This window comes from Eschrichtius robustus, chromosome 2, assembly GCF_028021215.1.
Source record: "Eschrichtius robustus isolate mEscRob2 chromosome 2, mEscRob2.pri, whole genome shotgun sequence".
NCBI lineage: Eukaryota > Metazoa > Chordata > Mammalia > Artiodactyla > Eschrichtiidae > Eschrichtius > Eschrichtius robustus.
In genome coordinates this window covers 70,634,432-70,656,433 of record NC_090825.1, presented here as the reverse complement: position 1 = coordinate 70,656,433, position 22,002 = coordinate 70,634,432, and the positions used below count along the sequence as shown (strand labels likewise).

At 36.9% G+C, this 22,002-nt stretch overlaps 1 protein-coding gene across 10 annotated transcripts in view; it reads left to right on the top strand.

The window, feature by feature from the left end:
• MEF2C (myocyte enhancer factor 2C) overlaps positions 1–21,577 on the top strand; it is a 144,338-nt gene extending 122,761 nt beyond the window's left edge. For 7 of the 10 annotated variants that reach the window (XM_068535624.1, XM_068535627.1, XM_068535629.1 and 4 more), the window contains 4 exons: positions 7,845–8,017; positions 10,432–10,561; positions 11,169–11,304; positions 16,876–21,577. In XM_068535624.1, coding sequence (XP_068391725.1) covers positions 7,845–8,017; positions 10,432–10,561; positions 11,169–11,304; positions 16,876–17,197 — 761 coding nt within the window. In that variant the 3' untranslated portion in view covers positions 17,198–21,577. The remainder of the gene's footprint in view (positions 1–7,844; positions 8,018–10,431; positions 10,562–11,168; positions 11,305–16,875) is intronic. The other 3 variants (XM_068535626.1, XM_068535628.1, XM_068535625.1) reach the window with 1 other exon arrangement.
• Positions 21,578–22,002: the final 425 nt, after the last annotated feature.

Here is a 22,002-nt window from a genome sequence, read left to right as displayed (position 1 = left end):
CTGAGGTTTCACAGGAGTTTCTTCTTAGTCTAACATTATGCGTTATTATATTATTTCCCTGAGAAACCCCCCAATAGATTGGAGACTTGATTTTATTTTTAAGAATCTGTAATCAGGAGTCTTAAGCTGGATAAGAATCAGAAATCTGATTTGCCCCCATTCTGCAGTAGGCATATTGAAATTTTCATCATTCCCAGATTTCTGACCTCCAAATGTTTTGTGGTTGCCTTTTCCCTTAGAGCCATCCCATGAAAAAGATCTCCTTTCCCCTCAAAAAAAAAAAAAAAAAATACTGATTGTGATTTACAACAGCTGAATAACTTATAGTTGGTAGTGCTTTTAACAGTGTTTCAGGCATTCAGGGCAAAGTGAATATAAGGCTAAAGTCTAGAAGGTCATAATTTTTTCCCACTAAAAACTGTTTTAGGCGTGTTGCTTCCAGTAGAACAGTGGGTTGTATGAGCAATTTTACTATGTACAAATAAAATTACATGAAAAGCCGTAGGTTTATTTGAGACACAAAACAATGTCCTAATATTGGAAACTAACTTACCTTAAAACTTTTAAAAACTCAAATGTAAAATTAATTGATAGTAGTGAACGTTATCATATATGTAACATCTCTAGTTTAACAAGACTGTATGCTGTAAATATTTTAAAAATTGTTCTGTTGAAAGAAAAAAAGAACCTTAAGTGGGCAAAGCATTTTGCTGAAGTAAAAACAGAAAATCAATACATCAGAGGTTCAGCTGTATGTTCAGCTTAATGTTTTCCTGTGGCAGTTGGCTCCAAATTCCCAAAAATAAGATACCATTAACAAAGTACTAAACAAAGTAATTTTTATAACCTGTGTATGAGAAATTATTTTCCAGATATCTAATAGTGGATACTATAAAATACTGGGCGTTTCCCTATCATGTTGAGTGGTTCTGATGAAGCTGGTCTCTTAAATAGACAGTAGGTAGGTAAACATCTTTACCCTCTATTACAGGGGAGAAGATTATTGACTAAAGTATTACAAAATCTACCTTTAAAAGCATACTTAATCATCCACTCAGAATAGCACGCTGAAAGTTAAACAGCTGCTCTGGCATTTAGTGTAGCTGAACCCAATATTTCCTATTTGTAAATATTTATTTATCCAGAAGGAGACTAGAAATATGGTTTGGAACATCACCATTCTGTGCCCCTTATGTAAGTCCAGTGTCTTTTTGAACCAGAATTGCTATTTTTGACGCCCAGGTTGACCATGTTCCACATCACTGCTGACTTAGGAGGCCCTTTGAGTCTCATGTCCCTGGTCTCACCCTTTGTTTCCTTTCTTCCTTTGTGTTCCTGTAATTTTAGGATGAGGTTTGACAGAGAAGGGTTTTCAAAATCTCAGAGTATGACCAGTTCCCAGGAGCAGGGCCGTGTTATGCTTCAGAGCATGGACTCTGGACACACTGCTGGGTTCAAACCATGGCTCAGCCAGCTGATAGCTGTTTGACGTTGGGCAAGTTACTGGACCTCTCTGTTCTTCAGTTTTCTCTTTATGTAACGCAGGGATACTCTTAGCACCTCACAGGGTTGTTGTTTTGAGGATTAAAGGTGTTTTATATCCAGGTATAATAACAAAACATTGCATAAGTGCCTGTACTGTTCTGGGTACTTAAGATGCATGCTTGATGTTGTTAATACTATTGGTAATTAGTACTATATAAAATGCTTGCTGTTGTTAATATTGCATGGTCGTGTTGGTGAGCTGCCTTGGGAGAGTAGGTGGGAGTCTCTGATTCAGATGACTTTTATGCTTCTCTCACACTAATGAAATCATTACTTAGCGTGTGAAAACCAAGGCTCAGTATAGTTGAAGGAACTCTAATGGAGACCTCATGACTAGGAACTGGATTTATCTACTTAATCCTCCTTTGTCCTCGATGCCCATCTGCCTTGTAAATCTTCCCAACTCTGCTGCCTCATTCAGACCTCATTCCTCATGTGTTCCCTGGCAGATGTGTCCTAACTAGCTTCCTTATAACCGTCTAACTCTGTAATGTATCCTTTCCACTGCCACTATGGCTATTTTCCCAATACACAGCTAATGATGCCACTTCCTACTCACAAACAACTTTGGCTGTTCATTTTCTATGGTATAAAGTTTAGTAAAAGTTTATTATAAAGTCTACAGTAGAAAGTTAACATGATCTGAGAGGCTTGTGTTAGCCTAGCCTACTTTTTCAACTTCTGAAAAGTGCATCCTCTGAAATGATCTATATTTCACCTTCATAGGAATACTCATCCTTCTCAAACACAGTCGTGACTCTGAGATCTGTCATGAATTCCCTCTCTCCAGGAAGTCTCTTTCTGAACCACCTAATAAAATCCTGTGCACTCTTAATTGCCACCCTTCTACCATTCTTTTTCCTAGGATATCATGCAGCCCGTCTTTTGGTAGAAAGTTCTGTATGAGTAAATTATTATTGAAATTCATCTTGATATAGAGACAACCTATGGCAGTAAACACTTGACAGTGTAGAAGAAAAGATCCAGCATCTCAGAGTTTTTTTTCATTAGGGAAAATTTCTACTTTGAGTCTACTGCTTGCAGTTAGCTAAGGTAATGTGCTTTGAAATGATTAACAGGTGCAGTAGATGAAAAAGAAGCTTTAATTAACTCTCTATTAACAAATTTAGTAGGTGGGCACTTGCATGATTTTCTGACTTTTATATTATATGGTTGATAAACAGTTTGTCTCAATGGTGTACTTGGTCATCAGTGTGTAATCATTATCTGAAATAGAAAATGTTCTCAAGTAGCATAAAGAGGAGAGACCCTTGATGTTTGAAATTAGCAAGTTACACATTATGTTTTCAGTTCTCATCCCACATTCCCTCCGTAACTTGACTTTTAGTCCCATTCCTGAATAATTCTAATTTTTCCAGCATAATCTGCATATGTGTTTTGTGAGCATTTGAAACCCTTAACAGACTAGTGCTCTGTGTAGTATTAGCCTCTGATTATGCAGGATTTTGGAAGAGAGCGAGTTCAAGGTGGGCTGAGGTTGACTGAAAGGTATCATGAAAGCACTGGGCCTTTGCCGATCCTTAAAAATGAATTTGAATTAAACAGGAAATCAAACACTGCCAGTTTGATTTGCTAGAGCAAAGACTCAGGCTTATTCAGAGGATGGTGAGCTTGGCCGTGGCCACTGGAAATTAGGTTAGATAGACAGAGTGGGTCAAACTATGCGCAGTTTGGAGAGCCAAGCCAGGGCACTGACCCACTAGTGTTAAGTATGATCTGAAAAAGGAACATGAGAGAAGCAACACTTGAGAAAGATTTTTAAAGAAAATCTTGGGAGTGTACATTAGGTTTATTATAACACATATGCACAAAAATTTGCATACAGCTTCAAGGAGCTCACAGTCTTCCTGCAGCCCATCTTAAGGCCTGGTGAAGAACCCTTCAACTAGAGACCAGGAACCCAAACGGGGGGTTATGGAAAGACCTAGTAAAATGGCAGCAAAAGCCTAAATTAGGATGGTGGCAATGGAAATGGAGAGAGACATTTTTGAAGAAAAGTTAGCAAGATTTGGTAACTAATTGGATATGGAGTTGGAAGAGGAAGTGGGAATGAATAGTCAAAGATGACGACTTGAGAGACTACAAAAACAGATTGTGCCAATGAAAAAATTAGCCTTGGTCCATGAGGACTAGTTTCTGTTTTGTGCTTATTAGACTTATATTCTTGTATTTATAATTGAAAGTCCAGGAGAGAAAAAAAAAAAGTGACGTGAAAAGACTCATAATGTCTAAACATCCAAATAAGAGAAAGTTTCAGAACTTCGGGCTCAAAGAGAGCTACATACTCAATTGAGCTCTGTGAGACAAGGCAAAATGTCCTCCTCACAACATCTTAAGCCAGGAATATGTTCTTTGAATTTACAACTTCTTAAAATAGGAGTCAATTTAAAAAAAAAAAAAAAGAAAAAGCAGCAAGCGTTTTCAAGTTAACTGGAAAGAAAAAAATTTTTTTCTCCTAACACCACATTTGAAGTTTTGTGTATTTACACTAGTTTTAATATGAGTGTTTAGAAACTTGTAACCAAGAGAGGTAGATTCTATTATCCTTTATGCAAATTGTATCGTGAATGCTTAAATTGTTTTATGTGAAACAATATTTTTAATCAAACGAAACGATAAAACAAACGAACTCTAAAGTTGGTCTGTTCTTCGTTTTCTTATAATCTATAATCAGGAAATCCATTCACTCATGCTTTATAATTTTGGGGCTTTTAAGTGGTCAGGGGAATGTGACATCTGCATGCAGTCACATCCAAATTGATAATTGTCCCAGGCGGAGGGTAATTTTAAAACATGAAGAAAGGTGGAAACTGTATCTCAGAAGGTTATTGAAGGGTGGCGGTTCCCACCCCCTGACCCCTGACTTTGAAAGACGCTGTTCTTTTGGGCAAACTCATCTTAAGGTAGGACAGCAGCCTCAACCAAGGCCGAAGCGTCCTGAGTGGGGAGCAGGCCGCGGCTTCCGAGCCGGTTTAAATGCAGGCTCTTCTTAGCAGTAAACCACACGAATGTATTCATCATTGATTTTCAAATGATAGGTTTCTATATCACTGGTTTAGGATCCACAGCCTCACATTCCTGAATCTATATTATGCCAAAAGAATAACAACTTGGTGGCTGGAAACAGAAATGGTTATTATACGGCTCCAAAATGCTAGCTGGCACAATATGCTAAAAACAGCAGAAACTCACCGGTAAAAGGCAGAATTTATTTGTTCTCAAAAATAACTTTATGCTCTAAAAATATGAATCTAAGAAGTGTCATCGTGGTTCAAAATATTTTACCTTCAATATGTAAACACCTTAAAATATGTGACTAATCTTCTAAAATGGCATAATTTCCAAACAACAGGAAATAGTCCAAGGGGAAAAAATAGAATGCTTTTCAAATCAATTTTTTAAGTTTTGAGGCATTTATTGGGTGAAAAACTATAATATATGTTTGCTTTTTTTTCCCCCTACCGCTGCCCCAAATCATTGTTTAAAATGTGGGCAAAAAGGGGTAGGCTTTGTTGGAATTTCTCAGCGTTTACTGTAGAAGATGTTTGTTTTTTTTTAATTTTAAAAAAAACGAGCTTTTCTCAGAGCCTCTGTGCAGCATTTCCATTTTCGCACACTGGCCCAGTGCTCGTCATATCACAGGACAACACATTTCATAAAGCGGTTTTACTTCCTTTTAGCAAAATAACTCCTCCATGCAAACCAGTATCGGCATCTACAACGCCGGGGTTTTAGTTTCTTCAGATCTGTTCAAGCTTCATTGCACTGCTTAACTGACTTTTTTCCCCCCTTTCTTTTGAAATTACCCAGCTAATTTTCCATTTGATTGTTTATTTAAACCAGATCTCACACAGGCTTAATAGATAAGTGACATAGGCATTCAGGGTGTCTGTCAGTCTGAGCTTCAGCTGACAGGAAAGTAGAGAGCAAACTTTGTCTTGGTTTTCTCGCTCCCTTTTTATCCAGTGGAATCTATTAATTAAAACTAAAGGCCTAGCATAGTCACGATAATGATTCAGTAAGACACCTTAAGTAAAAGACTCCTGTGAGCATTCCATTTGATCAAGCGTTTTTCTAAGTGAACATATCCTTTGTATTTCGCCTAGTGGAAAAAGGTAAATTGCATTTGTTTCATATAATAACTTTTGCCACAGAAAACAATCCAAATTAACTGTAAAAAAATGTTTTGGGCTTTTGACATATTTAGCTGGCTTTAGAGAATTTAGCTAATTTTCTTGAAGTTTTACTATAGAAGAGTAATTTACATACAAATTCAACCAACACTTCTTAAGCAACTACTTTATACTTGACACGCTTTGGGCGAGGGGTTGTTTGTTTTATTTTGTGGGTTTTTTCTTCCTGTAAAGTGGAGAATTTTATGCATAATCCAATTGACAGATTTAGTCTTGTAGTTATTTGTTATATATTCAGCCTGTTTATTCATGCATAAAATGAGACAAGTAAATGAATGGGGTATGAAGAACCAGTGTGCTCTACACGGTGTGCCTCAAATAGATTCTAATTCAAAAGATGTGCCCATAAATATCTCCTGAAATATACCTGGGCTTTGCCTTCCCAATTCTTATCATAGCTCAGGTCATCATAGAAGTTTCCAGACTGGATCACACTATCAGGCCTTCCTAATGACAGAATATCCCAATACCAGTAGATCTCTCTGTCCACTTAAAGGCCTGTGTTACCTCTGCTCTGCAACCTTCAGGGGTCTGCATTTCCACCATTTAAACCCAAGACATGTTAGCCTGGAATTCACAGGCTAAACTTCTGTGGGTTCCACAGCCCAACCCTCCGTATTCCTTCAGGGTCTCTGACACTCCCCTCTTTCCATGGGTTCCCTTCTCACCAGGAAGCTCACAGTGTCCCTGACCATCCTCTGTACATTGCCACCTTGGACCTTTCCCAGTGCCCGGTCACAAGCCCAGAGATCTTACTATCTCCTCTCATTTTTCAAGACTCACATCAGTTCTTGCCTCTTCCATGAATCTTGTTTGGATAATCTGTTCCCTCCTGGGAACCCAATAGCACTTAATCTGTATTGCTCTGTGGCACCTCACCCCAGGCTGCCTTGTCTTGGTGCGTATGTTTCACGCGTGTCTGTATTGGATTGCCACAAAGGGACTGCAGGGCCTTTGAGGACGGGGGGCTTGTCTCTGCATCCCCACTGGGTAGCACACAGTATCATTCGTCCTGGGGTAATAGATACTTGTGTTTTACAATAATGATAATGATGACAGTAACAACGACGTTTGACTGTCTCCTTTAGAGAGCTTTAGAAAACAACTGTCTAGGTTTCCAGCACGGGTTGTTGAATCACCTAGGTGGTTTCTGTTATTCTCCAGTCAGAGATGGTAGAGGAAGCCAGCAGGGGACTTTCTGGTTCAGCTCAGGTTGCATCAGCTCCCTCCGCAGCTCTGCCTGTCACAGGACAGTATATTTTGAATTATGAGAAATGGACACCTTCAGAGAGCCATTTGTCTGTTAGTGGAGGGCTAAGCATCGGAGACCAAAGAAAACCCTTTCAGGACGGTTCCCACTCGATGGCTACGCCTGTGCCCTGTGCACCAGCACTTTAGTGGAGGCACCATCCCCTCATTTCAGCTCCTGAGAAGGAGTCCTGCTTTCTGAAGTTCTGTGTGAGCAAGAAAGCAGGGCTTCAGGTTCATACACTGAGCTTAGTGAGGAGAGCAAACCAGATGGAAGAAAGCCATAGGGGGAAATCGCTCAGAGACAAGGGGGACTGAATAGCAAAGCGTGTGAGAGGCTGCTACCCCTCCTGCATGTCCTAGAAATTATAGTCTTGCTGGTATGCCCTTTGTTCACTTAAGGACACACAGATACACAAAATAAAAGCCAAATCGTTGAACCAAAAGAGTGAGTCATGCCGGCCAGGCCTCCGCTGAGCTAGTCAATTAAAGTGCAGGACCAATTCAGTGCTTTTCTTAGACCCTGAACGACTGACTGTCTGACTTTCTTCCCAAAATTTTTTTAATAGAAAAAAAGTATATGCTGGTTTCTGGGCAAGTTGCTATCTATTAGGTCTCTTCTCATTAAGAGTTTTTAATCTTCCTTCAGAGGAATGTTAAATAACGGATTGGGTTACTGATGTGGAGGCTGTCAGTCATCCTGTGAACTTTCAATGTACGTTATTGGCTCACCCTGTTAATCCTTTATTCTTAATCTCATGTAGTGTGTTCTCTAGAAACATTTTTTGAGTCTAGATTTTTTTTTTCCTCAGTGCTCTCATTGTTTTGTGTTAACAGGGAACGGGTATGGCAATCCCCGAAACTCACCAGGTCTGCTGGTCTCACCTGGTAACTTGAACAAGAATATGCAAGCAAAATCTCCTCCCCCCATGAATTTAGGGATGAATAACCGTAAACCAGATCTCCGAGTTCTTATTCCACCAGGCAGCAAGAATACGATGCCATCAGTGGTAATGTGAAATTACATTTTAAATAAATGTTGATGTTTTGTATATGTTTTGCTATTTGTGTATTTGTCTAACTTTATGAATTACTCACATGCTCCCAGAAAATTAACACGTCAGTGCTGTTGCTGGGGCCCTGTTGGATTTAGCTATTATTTCTGGTAACTAGTGTGCATTTTCCCTTTTCTGTGGAAAAAAAGAACCAACATCCAAAAAACTCCAGTATAGGGCTGGTGTTCTGGGGCAGAGAAAACATTTCCTTTTAAGGCCTTCAATTTATAATTAGAAAAAAATCATTACCTAGTACTCTGCTAATGGGACATATGATTTGATTTGACCAATGGTAGAACCACACTCACAGAATGAGGTATTTCATAACAGATTTTTACAGTATTGAACTAAATAAGTATGTCCTTAAGGTACTGACAATGAAAAATCTTTCTCAGAATTCCTAAATGAACTTTCTCCCGTTAATTAGCAATTCTTTTCTTAGGTATATTGCAGTGATAATGTTTAATGCATCACATGCCTATGCACTGCCTCAATTCATCTTTCCAAATATGCATTTTATGCCAATAGTTACCTCTCAAAAACAAATTGTCTTAAAATTCTAGGCATTTTGAGAACAAAGGTTATATTTTTATTTTACATCCAAAAAAAGTTGTGGCACTTATAAGAATAAATAAATATGAAATATAAATAATATCCCTGGAAGCTATCATTTTTCTTTCTCCTGGGTCTGCAGGACTAAGGTGAAGATAATATTGTGAGACCACATTCAGCAACAAAGAGACTTACATCCGTGTTCTCCAAATTAGCTTTGCTTAAGAGCGAGAACATTTAAAACCAAGATCCAGTAGACAGATTTAGATCATTCTGCAAACACGTTTTTTTTTTTCTTTCTCTGCTCTGTGGCAAGCTTCAGGGTAAAACAGTCCTGCAAGCTGATTAGTTTATTATGGCACAGTGCAGATTAATTTTGAATATCAACCCCCAAAAATTCACATAATGTGCAACATTCCCTTCGGAAAAGGCTGGATAAATAAAACCTCCCACAGGGCCACAGCCAAGCCGTGTGGGCCATGCATGGCAGGCTGTCTCTATCAGCAGACTTATTCCAAGTCCCTTAAAACTGAGGCTTTCCCCAGGGTTTCTTGTGAGCCATCCGTCAGGTCTCTCACTGGCAGCCAGGTGCGGTTTCCCCCCTCCTCCAGCAAGTGGGGTTTCAAAGTACAATCTTTTTTTTTTTTTTTTTTCCTCAAAATGTGGTGGTGAAATAATGAACGTTGAGACACTGACCTGTGCTGAAAACTGGATAGATTGTCTTCATGTTTGAGACAAGCAGCTCATTAAAGAAAACAAAGAATGTCTTTGTAAGGAGTTATCTTTAGAGTCTGAGTTTTAAAACTGTTTAAACTGTTGTGTCTATCGGAAGATGCTTCTCCTTTTGTTGAAAAGATTTTGCCCAATTATAAATATTTACAGACACTAATTAATAAAACTCCTTCCGCATGCTCTCAGTCTGAGGATGTCGACCTGCTTTTGGTAAGTGGTGAGGGTGCTTGGCACGTGCAAGGAGAAACCCAAAGTGACTTGTTAGGTGGAGGGGTAGCAGTAGTAAAATGGAAAGATGTCAGGAGTTAGTGTGTGTCAATATTGATTATATTTAAATGCCATTCATTTCAAGTATCACTCATAGGTGAGATATCAGGTTATCTATTTTTGTGTGTCAACCTCTGTAAGTAAAGGCCATGTTTTCAGTTTATTTTAGGATTTAATTTATAGTAAAATTGTAACAAACAAAAATATCCTTAGTTATTTAAAACCATGAATATGCTTATTTTTCTAAGAATTAAATTCTCAAGATATTTAAATTTATATGAATTTTTAATCTCCTTGCTCTAAGGAATTAAATATATACGTTAGCTGCTTTGCCATCTAGTTTGAGGGAAGGTTAGAAGAATCTGAAAAAAAGTGGTCAGAGCACCACCTGCTGGTCAAAATATAGCATGAACCCGCTACCCATCTGCTCTGGTGTGTATAGAACTGAGCATAAAAACCACCATGGATTTTAATCTTTTTTTAATTTGCATTTGAATAAAAACTGAAACAATAGAAGTACAGTATACATATTTCATCAGTTTTCAACATAGTCTGTTTTTACCCATAATAAAGCTATGGTACTTGTTACTAGTTCAGTTGCCTAGGAGATACTGATGTAATGGGTTACTATGGCAACAACTGGTCTCTTGAAGGATTGTAAATGATAGGGTTGGCAGAGTTCATAGAGACACATGTTAAATGATTAATTTCATGAGATTTGTACCAAGTTCTCTTTATGTGCAACACTAATACTGAAATCTAGTATTTTTAACTCTTAAAAAATTCTATAAGTAATACCTTTTTATTTACTTTAAAAGAATCAAAGGATAAATAACTCCCAGTCTGCTCAGTCATTGGCTACCCCAGTGGTTTCCGTAGCAACTCCTACTTTACCAGGACAAGGGATGGGAGGATATCCATCAGCCATTTCAACAACATATGGTAACGGTGAGTAGTTTGCCATGTTCAAATAATACATTAAATACTTTTTATTAAAAAGCAAGATGAAAAAGATATTACTCTTTAGTCTGCTAGGAAGCTTTATTTAATACCTGTGGTGTCCAGAGGACTGTACCATTACCTATTCATTACTAAGACAAAGTAAATATCCACATGTTTCTTTCTTAGTGAGCAAAAGTTTTATTAACCCAACCTGAATTCAATATATAAGAACAATTTCAAGAAAATGAGCTATTGTTTCTGTGATGTAATAGAAAGCTCACTTTCTCAAGGCTGTTTAAAAAACATTTCTAGGTCATCAAATACTATGTACCTACTTGTGATACCAGATTGTAGTTCTAATAAACTAGAATTGCAGGCTGTATTACATTGCAGTTTTCACGGAATACTTAATTTTTGGTATATAGTATATCTCTTTTAAATTAAAATTGTCCCTAATGTTTTATCTCCCTCCCTTCCGCAAATAAAAAAAAAGTATAACAATCTTTAAATAATACTAATAGAATATTTTAAAAATTGAAAATGATTATTCTATTCACCATTTGATAATTTCCAAATTGAATATTTTCCCTGACTCTCTTATTCTCTTCTCTAGAGTACTCTCTGAGTAGCGCAGACCTGTCTTCCCTGTCTGGGTTTAACACCGCCAGCGCTCTTCATCTTGGCTCAGTAACTGGCTGGCAACAACAACACCTACATAATATGCCGCCATCCGCCCTCAGTCAACTGGGGTAAGCAATATTACTTCTTTCATAATACACTTTTAGAATGCATTGGTAAATGACAAATGGCAGTCTCTAACTGTGTGCTCTAATGTCCCTTTAGAGGATGTAAAATTCTACTTTATCAAAATTGGAAAGTTTAATACCTTTCAGGTAGCTTAAATATTACTTTCCTTCTTCTTTATGAGGAGGGGGAGCTCTGTGATAATAGGGTATGTTATTTCCCAGTTGTTTTAGGCTATATTTGTTTCCACTTCTGTCAATGATAAGTTTTTCTTCAGTTAAGTTTTCACATAGTTCATGTGGGACATAAGAAGACATTTATAGTTATTAGTTTTTTAAATTTTTGAGATATTTGAGAATCCTTTTCACTTAGCATAAACCACATAGTTCATGCCTAATGTAATGAACATAGCCTAATGCTCAGAGGGTCAGCTATTCCACTGATATACAAACTTCATATATTTATAATGTACTCATAATATAGTTGTATATTCATACATGTATGAATGTAAATATATGTATATGTACATACATACACTAATTATCTAAATTTGGGTATAAAAATAATTTTTGTTGTTTTCTGAAGTCAGAAGATGTCTATTTCTGCCCCCTTGTGGTACTTTTGAGATACGTCTTTATTATAGAAATAATTCCTGTCATTTATCAATAGGAAAGTTCAAATCTTAAAAGGCCCGGAATTCACAAATAATACTACTTCTAAAACCTTTTTTAAGTTTAAAACATGAACCAAAGACATGACTTTCAGTTTAATAACTCCAAAACTTCAATTAATCTTCAAAAGAAATTACTAAGAAGATATAAAATACTTAAAGATAAACCGTTTTTATATTTTTATATTTATATTTTAGAAGAGTGGGGTATGCCTACCCCACTTTTACTTTTCTGCTGAGATGTTGGTTAAACTAGTTAGCTAGTTCTATGTTCATATTCTAAGGAGACAATGAGAATAAAACTCTGATTAGAATAAAAATCACTGATTGATATCACAACTTCTCTCTTACTCCGCTCCAGCCCCACTAGCTTTCATGTGGAATTGATTTCACATAGATTACTGCTCTGGTTGTGGAGTCTTCACCCATTTACTATTTGCTTATATGCATTTTACTCACTAATCACTATTGTTGAAACTCTAAGCTCTCATGTAAAAAATAAAATAAATTCACTTGACACTGTTGCTCTGCTTTCTTGAAAGATTAACTTTGAAGATATGTTATATATTGAACAGCAACAGAATGTCTCTTTTTAGAATAACATTTAAATTTTCCCAGAAATGTTAACTATCCAAATAGACATTTATGGCAATAACTTTTTCAGGCAGTTATCACTAAGTACATCGTATCAACCAGGCAATCTTAAAATACATACACGTGGCATTGTACTTCTGTGGTTCGGCAGTGAATCCACTGTTCGTGCTTCTTGTCAAAAATAAAGGTAGCTGTTTACTTCTCATTTTTCACAAAATTCATCCATTATAGGACTGACTTTCCTTAGAAATTATTAATGTCAAAAGCCATATTATTTTCTCCGACTATGGCTTTCCTTTCAGTAACACCCGATAATTTGCATTTTTACATAGAAAACACATGTATTTACGTATTTTAACTACACTACAATTTTTAAATTCTCTTCTATTACATGGGAAGAACGAAATTCTCTGCTGCCTTTAATAGAGGCTTCAGTAAATGAGAAAGAAGTGACAGCCCTGCACTAGAGAGGAACTGAATTACAACAGCCAAGGATGAAGCATTTTGTTTAATTCCAGTTTCTTTCAGCACCAATTCTCATGGTGCATGAGTTGACTCTGAGTTTAGTCTATGTGTTTTTATTGCACTTAATCACTTCCCTTATCCCTCAAATAGATACCCCTTCCAGGCATTCTAATTTTAGCCCGCCTGCCTGCCTTCCTTCTTTCCCTCCTTCCTTCCTTCCTTCCTTCCTTCCCTCCTTCCTTCCTTCCTTCCTTCCTCTCTCTCTCTCTCTCTCTCTTTCTCTCTTTGTCTCTCTGTCTCTCTCTCTCTCACACACACACACACACACACGCAGTAGTTTTCATAAGGAGATTCCTTCAAATGAGCTAGCCTATGCTCACACAATTAAATCTTAAAAATAAAAAGAAAATCCCAAGTTGTAACATTTATGTAAAATAAATTATATGAGCTACCTTTATTCCTTACAATGTAAATCAGTTTTTAAAAACTGATATTTTTCCAGGCCAAAGTAGTCCCAAATGCTTGTGTGGTGGATTCACATTCTTTCGGATAGATACAGTGTTCAAAGCAAGAGTAAAATATCTTTCAGCTCACCTAAGTAGAAATTCCTCGCAGCCCAAGAGGGTTGCCACAATTCTTTCTCAAAATTAAAGAAGTATGAAAGAGCTCTTCATATTTTGTTCATAGAAATACCTTTAAGTCCTTAAAGCTATACTGTTAGCACTATCTAGTATCTGATTTTATCTAAGCAAGTTAGATGAACAGCATAAACTGACCTATGTAGGGGGCAGAGCAGACTGGCAGAAGGAACTTGCCATCAAGAGTTAGCAAAAGTCATTCGAATACTAATATTTGAGAAAATGACCCTCAAATTTTTTGGTATTTTTCTCCTACCACCTAAAAAAAAGACAACCTATTTTCTAGAAGCGTTTCCATCATCATCCTTGTTGATGTGGGTATTCAGTACATACTGAGAGATGACTTTAAGTAAAGATGATTTTTAAAAGGTTAGGTTACATATAGTTTGATAGTCTAATTTCCAGGTGGGGGCAGTAAGAAATTTGAATAAAGCTATCCAGTCATGTTTCATTTCTCAACAATATGGGGAAGGTCGGTGTTTCCCCAGCTGGAAGGAAGGCATTTGTAGTAGCTGGGAGCTTGCAGCAGGACTGGATATGGGAACGTGCATATCTGGCTTCTGTCTCCCCATCCACCTCCTCATCACCTACACATAGGAAGTATCTCACAATTATCTGTGTCTGTAAAAATTTTGTTCTCAAGAACAAGTAGACCAACATGCTTATATCTGAATCTAGTATATATACAGCAAAGTGCTGTTAATGCTGCTTTTTCAAGAACATACTTCTTTGATCATGGAGACTAGCCAATTAAAGTTCATTCTGTTTTGAATCCCATAGCACAGTATAATGAAGCTGAATCTAAGATATCACTTACAATGCATTACTGTGGATTTAGTGTCCCCAGAACTACTCAGAATGCTTCATAAACGCTTTCACTGTCAAATGAAATGCCACCAACTAAGTTTATCTTATCTTAGGGACTAGCCTATTTGTTTGTAGGAAAGGATAAACAGTTAGTGTTGTATCTTTTGTGGGGAAGAGATATAGCAAAATCTATACAAGCCAGCTGACTTTGGGAAATGGAGTGAATAAGTAGAAAAAGCAACTTCCAAAAGCTGTATTAAAGAAACAGCATTTTGATTATATTATTTTTTGCTCAGTTTATCCAGATTAACTACTTATACTGGTTCAACTCACCAAATTTTTTTTTTCTAATTTTCCATGTCACCCTGCCTCTGAATCTAAATGTCAAAGGGCAGGCAAAAGTATTTATTGATATGCCACTTTATTTTCAGACCCCTAATTGACATTCATTATTAAACAGTTGTGTGACTCATAGTAGAAGCATTTAATTAAATTTTAGTGAAATAGTCTTCCTTATCCAGAGCCAGGAAAATTCTTTCTTCCAGAAATCAAAAGATGATTTCCTGTGACATCAAAATGAATCATTAAGTAACTCTGAACCAAGATAAAATAGTCCACCATTATGGATCCTTTTGAAATACAGGTGTTCCCCTCCTCGTTTCAATATCTTTTTGATTTAAAGATTATTTAATTAAAAGTCTTAGAAAATTAGTGTACTAATATACAATGTAAAATAAAAACAAGAAATAAATAAAAGTATAAACAGGTGATTGAAAATTATATACACTCAATGTGTAGTATCTTGATATAAATGCTAAGACAGCTTTGATTCTGTAAGCTCATAAAAGAGAGAGAAAGAAAGCCTTATTAGGGAAACAAACAATTCTCCCTTATGTTATTCTCGACATTAGCTCATCTATTAATAAGAGAAGGAAAGTAATCCTTTGCCAGTAGGTGGTGCTTTTGTATAAAACGTCACTCAGAGATAAACTCATTTCTAATTTTGTTATCTCTATATATCTTGAACCTGAATTGCATCTTCCAAAAGCCCAGCCCTAAGTTACTCCACTTTTTCCTCTGAAATATATGCCCATTTTCTCACTGCTTATAGTGACATTTTTAATACCATCTAATTCTCTCCATTGGAAAGTAACATAATCACATACATGAGTAGGTGGGTTTGCTTTCCTGTTTAAAATGGGTGTGTCTGTATGGATGATTCTTTACTGTGACTCTCCTCAGTAAAAGAGATTTCTGTTCCCTCTTGACAATATGGACAAATAACACTGACTCTAGCCGTGGATGTCAGTGCACTCAGAATGTAAGAACAGTACAAGCATCTTAAAATTGATGTCAGCAATATTACTATGGTTTATCCTGATCAAAGTCATTGTGATTGCTAGTCTACACCTAAGAGCTTGATGCTTTTCCCTCCAGAACTTACAAGTATCTAAATTCTCCCACACCTTGGAAGAAGGGCAAGTTACGCTCTCCTGGAATAAATGAGGATTAAGGGTTATAAACCCAGTAAAATCACACTAGATCCTTTTTTACAACAACCTTTCCTTAGGCAAATCCAGAGTCATCAACTAATGACAATGATGAATTAGAGGAGTGGTCTTAGTATCCCAGCAGGGAGAGACTAGCAATAATAATATTGAGGTAATTGTGGGGGAAAAAACAGTGTTTTCATCCCATGTAACTGAGAAAGGATGAAGAAAGTCAAATTCTTTCTCAGTTTTAGTGGGGGATAGGAAGTCTTAAGTGTTTTTAAGCCAGTACTTAAAATTTCCTTCCCCGTCTTTCCCCATCCCAGGCTTTTCACCAGAAACGGTTATAGGTAGCATTTTATGGATTCTATTTATTTGAAATTTGAACTCTCTTCACTTTCTCTGAAGACTATGCAACTTAATGTGCATATTAAATTGAGGGAAACGTTTATATCCATAATAAGCTCTCTGCAATAATTTTCAAACACAGGCATTAGTAAATCAAAGAAGTCTAATTCAGAACCTAAGCCCTGTATTGTTAGGTCTTGGATTACATTTTGGAACTAGTCTAGGGAGAAATTCCGTGGACATAGAAAATGCTTTTTCCAGCGTGTCTTGTTAAAACCTTCCTGAACCGGTAACCCGGACATTTAGGGAGGCTGTGAGAGACTGGGGGTATGATTCATGAGGCCTGGACTAGTTGAATGCTGGAATTATTACGGGGCAAATCAACAAAAGCATCCCGATTGCTCTAAGAAGGCGATGCCCCCAGGTGCTTTCAAGCACGCTCTCCTCCCTCTGGGCATGCTCTGGTGTCGATGCAAATCTTTAAGCTGATGTTTTATGTAATTGTGAGTTCCTGGGGGCTCCAGGCCTCCTCCATCTGTAACTGGGTTTCCTTTCCTCCTACAGAGCTTGCACTAGCACTCATTTATCTCAGAGTTCAAATCTCTCCCTGCCTTCTACTCAAAGCCTCAACATCAAGTCAGAACCTGTTTCTCCTCCTAGAGACCGTACCACCACCCCTTCGAGATACCCACAACACACGCGCCACGAGGCGGGGAGATCTCCTGTTGACAGCTTGAGCAGCTGTAGCAGTTCGTACGATGGCAGCGACCGAGAGGATCACCGGAACGAATTCCACTCCCCCATTGGACTCACCAGACCTTCGCCGGACGAAAGGGAAAGTCCCTCAGTCAAGCGCATGCGACTCTCTGAAGGATGGGCAACATGATCAGATTATTACTTAATAGTTTTTTTTTTTTCTTGCAGTGTGTGTGTGTGCTATACCTTAATGGGGAAGGGGGGTCGATATGCATTATATGTGCTGTGTGTGGAAAAAAAAGTCAGGTACTCTGTTTTGTAAAAGTACTTTTAAATTGCCTCAGTGATACAGTATAAAGATAAACAGAAATGCTGAGATAAGCTTAGCACTTGAGTTGTACAACAGAACACTTGTACAAAATAGATTTTAAGGCTAACTTCTTTTCACTGTTGTGCTCCTTTGCAAAATGTATGTTACAATAGATAGTGTCATGTTGCAGGTTCAACGTTATTTACATGTAAATAGACAAAAGGAAACATTTGCCAAAAGCGGCAGATCTTTACTGAAAGAGAGAGCAGCTGTTATGCAACATATAGAAAAGTGTATAGATGTTTTGGACAGACCCGGCAAAGGGTGGCCAAGGTTAAATGTTAGGAACACATCAGGTCACCTAACACCCACCCGGAGAACGCTCACAAACCTGCAGGCACATCCTTGGTGTATGGCACTCATGAGAAAGGATCGACGACCATTAAAAGAGGACCATACCTATTTTTAAAAATGTGGAGTTTGAGGGCTAACGTATTTAATTAAATAAATAAATAAATCTGGGTCTGCATCTCTTATTAAATAAAAATATAAAAATATGTACATTACATTTTGCTTATTTTCATATAAAAGGTAAGACAGAGTTTGCAAAGCATTTGTGGCTTTTTGTAGTTTACTTAAGCCAAAATGTGTTTTTTTCCCCCTTGATAGCTTCGCTAATATTTTAAACAGTCCTGTAAAAAAACCAAAAAGGACTTTTTGTATAGAAAGCACTACCCTAAGCCATGAAGAACTCCATGCTTTGCTAACCAAGATAACTGTTTTCTCTTTGTAGAAGTTTTGTTTTTGAAATGTGTATTTCTAATTATATAAAATATTAAGAATCTTTTAAAAAATCTGTGAAATTAACATGCTTGTGTATAGCTTTCTAATATATATAATATTATGGTAATAGCAGAAGTTTTGTTATCTTAATAGCGGGAGGGGGGTATATTTGTGCAGTTGCACATTTGAGTAACTATTTTCTTTCTGTTTTCTTTTACTCTGCATACATTTTATAAGTTCAAGGTCAGCTGTCAAAAGGATAACCTGTGGGATTAGAACATATCACATTGCAACACCCTAAGTTGTTTTTAATCCATTAGTAATCAATTGGGTCAACTGACATCCATTGTATATACTAATTAGTTTCTTTCATGCTGTTTTTTTTGTTTTTGTTTTTGCATTTTTATCAAATGCAGGGCCCTTTTCTGATCTCACCATTTCACCAAGCATCTTGGAATTCAGTAAGTGCATACCCTAAACTTGCCCATATCCTAAATGATATGGTTGGTTTTCAGCCTAGAATTTGATAACGCTTTTAAGAAATATGCCCAGAATAGAGAGCTGTGTCGGGGCACATGTCCTGCCAATATAGCCCTAGAAACAAGTGATATGGAGTTTACTCTATGCATGAGTTATAAATTCCCACAGAAGAAAAATGTGAAAGACTGGGTGCTAGATAAGAAGGAAGCAGGTAAAGGGATAGTTGCTTCGTCATCCGTTTTTAATTATTTTACCTGACCCTTAACAATCTTGTCAGCAATATAGGACTGTTGAACAATCCCGGTGTGTCAGGACCCCCAAATGTCACTTCTGCATAAAGCATGTATGTCATCTATTTTTTCTTCAATAAAGAGATTTAATAGCCATTTCAAGAAATCCCATTAAAGAACCTCTCTATGTCCCTTTTTTTTTAATTTTCAAAAAATAATGATGACTCTTGTCTAATATTCGTCTATAAGGGATTAATTTTCAGACCCTTTAAAAAGTGAGTGCCATAAAAGAAAGTTGATATATATTGTTTAAAAGAGATTTCAGTCTAGGAATGATTTTCTCTTGGGATGTGAAGATCTGTCGATTCATCTCCAGTCATACACATTGACATACACAGCAAAGAAGATAGACAGTAAGAGCGACACTGCTATATCAGGTGTAGGACATTTCTTATCCAGTGTTTTCTTTTTCTTGCATAGTTGCTATGTGTTTCTCATTGCAAAAGGCTGCCGCTGGGTGGCAAAAGCCAAGAGACCTTACTAACTAGGCTATATTTTTCTTAACTTGATCTGAAATCCACAATTAGACCACAATGCACCTTTGGTTGTATCCATATAGGATGCTAGCCTGCCTTGTACTAACGTTTTGTATACTAAATCAAACAAAAAAAAAATCAATCATTTCATATATCCCACTACTCCAGGTATCCATGGAACATGAAAGAAAAACATTTATGCAGAGGAAAAACAGAAAATCATCCCTGAAAACACACACACACACACACACATTCACACATAGGGGGAAAAAAAACTGAGAAAATCATTTTCCTCGCCATAAATTTGATCCCATTCTTACAACCCATCCTCATAACTTGATGTGTACAAAATATGCAAATGTCACAAATGTTCTTTGTCATTTCAAAACACTTTATCAATAACTTACCAGTGGGTGGGAAAGGGTCATTATGTGAAAATACGAAAAAATAGCCATATTAATTTTTTACCTGCAATTTGCCTCAGCAAGAAAGAAAAAGTGATTTTCTAATGCTGAAGATAAAGTAAGCTAAAGTGCCAGCAGAAGCCTTGGCTATTTATAGCAGTTCTGACAATAGTTTTATAAGAACATGAAAAGAACAGAATCACTTGAAAATGGATGCCAGTCATCTCTTGTTCCCACTACTGAATTCATATAAAGTGGTGACAAGATAGCAAAGGGATAATCTGAGAATTTTTTAAAGATGATTTAATGAGAAGAAGCACAATTTTGATTGTGATGAGTCACTTTCTGTAAACAATCGCTGTCTATCTTTACCCTTATACCTTATCTGTAATTTACCATTTATTGTATTTGCAAAGCTAGTATGGTTTTGGGTTTTTATCATGGTAAATCCTTTGTATTCAGGAGTTTAGGGCAGAGCCCTGAGGGAGTGTTATTTTACATAACCCATCCTAGAGTAACATTTTAGGCAACGTTCTTCATTGCAAGTAAAAGAACCATAAGTGGCATTTTACACAGCTTACTACAAGTATTGTTATAGCTAATCCTATTTTAGAAGATGTTTTGGTAATATTAAGCTTAAATACTGGTAAAACTGATGCAATATACGCAAGCTGCACAACCTGTATGCATTGGTGCGTGGAAGGCTGTTCATTTCAACCTTTTTTAAAATTGTGTTTTTTAGTAAAATGGCTTATTTTTTCCCAAAGGTGGAATTTAGCATTTTGTAATGATGAATATAAAAATACCTGTCATCCTCAGATCATTTTAAGGTTAACTAAGGTGAAAATTTTAAAAAATTCCAATACACTTTCCAATACACTTTTTAGAAAAATGTCTGCCCTCTCACACTTTTATGTATTTATTTTTCTTACATACCCATCTTCTAACTTAGAGATAGCATTTTTTGCCCCTTTATCCTTGTTTTTGTTTTTTACTCCAGAGAGTAAATGCTTTGTATTTCTTTCTTTAAAAAAAAAAAATCTTTTTTTTTTTTTAAAGAAGAAGCAGCCACTCGAACCCTCAATAAATGCTGTTGCCTAAGCATGGCGTACTTCATCTGTTCCCGTTTGTGCCATCTGCTGTGATGTCATCACTTATATGGCGTTAATTTCCTGCCACTACAGATCTTTTGAAGATTGATGGAATACTGGTGTCTGTTAGAATGCTTCAGACTACAAGATGTAATTAAAGGCTTTTCTTAATACGTTTTAACCAAAGATGTGGAGCAATCCAAGCCACATATCTTCTACATGAAATTTGTCCATTTTGGTTATTTTCATAATCGGGTATTGCATTTTGCCTTCCCTGTTCATACCTCAAATTGATCCATACCTCAGTTTAATTCAGAGAGGTCAGCTAAGAGACGGATTCTGTTGTGGTTTGAATGCATTACCAGTGTTCTCTTGGAGCGAAGCAGCCCTGGGTCACTGTAGGCATAGGACTTGGATTGCTTCAGATGGTTTGCTGTATCATTTTTCTTCTTTTTCTTTTTCTGGGGACTTGTTTCCATTAAATGACAGTAATTAAAATAGCTTGTAAATGAGGGCATACAAGCATTTGCAACAAATATTCAAATAGAGGCTCACAGCGGCATAAGCTGGACTTTGTCGCCACTAGATGACAAGATGTTATAACTAAGTTAAACCACATCTGTGTATCTCAAGGGACTTAATTCAGCTGTCTGTAGTGAATAAAAGTGGGGAATTTTCAAAAGTTTCTCCTGCTGGAAATAAGGTATAATTTGTATTTTGCAGACAATTCAGTAAAGTTACTGGCTTTCTTAGTGATGCAGTGTCTGTGGTGCATTTTTTTAATTAATGTTTTGCTGTTTAAATTTATTCCACTTTATCGTGTTTTTTTTAAAGCAGCTTCTCCCACAAGCACAAGTGAGCTTTCTCAGTTTTCAACTCAAAATACTCAAAAAGAGGGGTATTTGTGTTTTGGGGGGAGGGAGAGTGTGAATTGTTTCCCTGCTCCTGGGGTGATATATGTATCCAGCCAGTGTGGGAAGTTCAAGGTTCTTATCAAGTGGCTCAGCTTCGTTATCAAAGCAGTTCCGTGAAGATCTTTGATAACTTGCTTAATTACACAGACTTTTCCAAAACTCATTGTGCAAGATAGCCCCATGTTTAATATTTGTTAAACTAAAGTGTGTAAAAAGCACTTCCAGACTTATTTCTTTTTTCTTCATC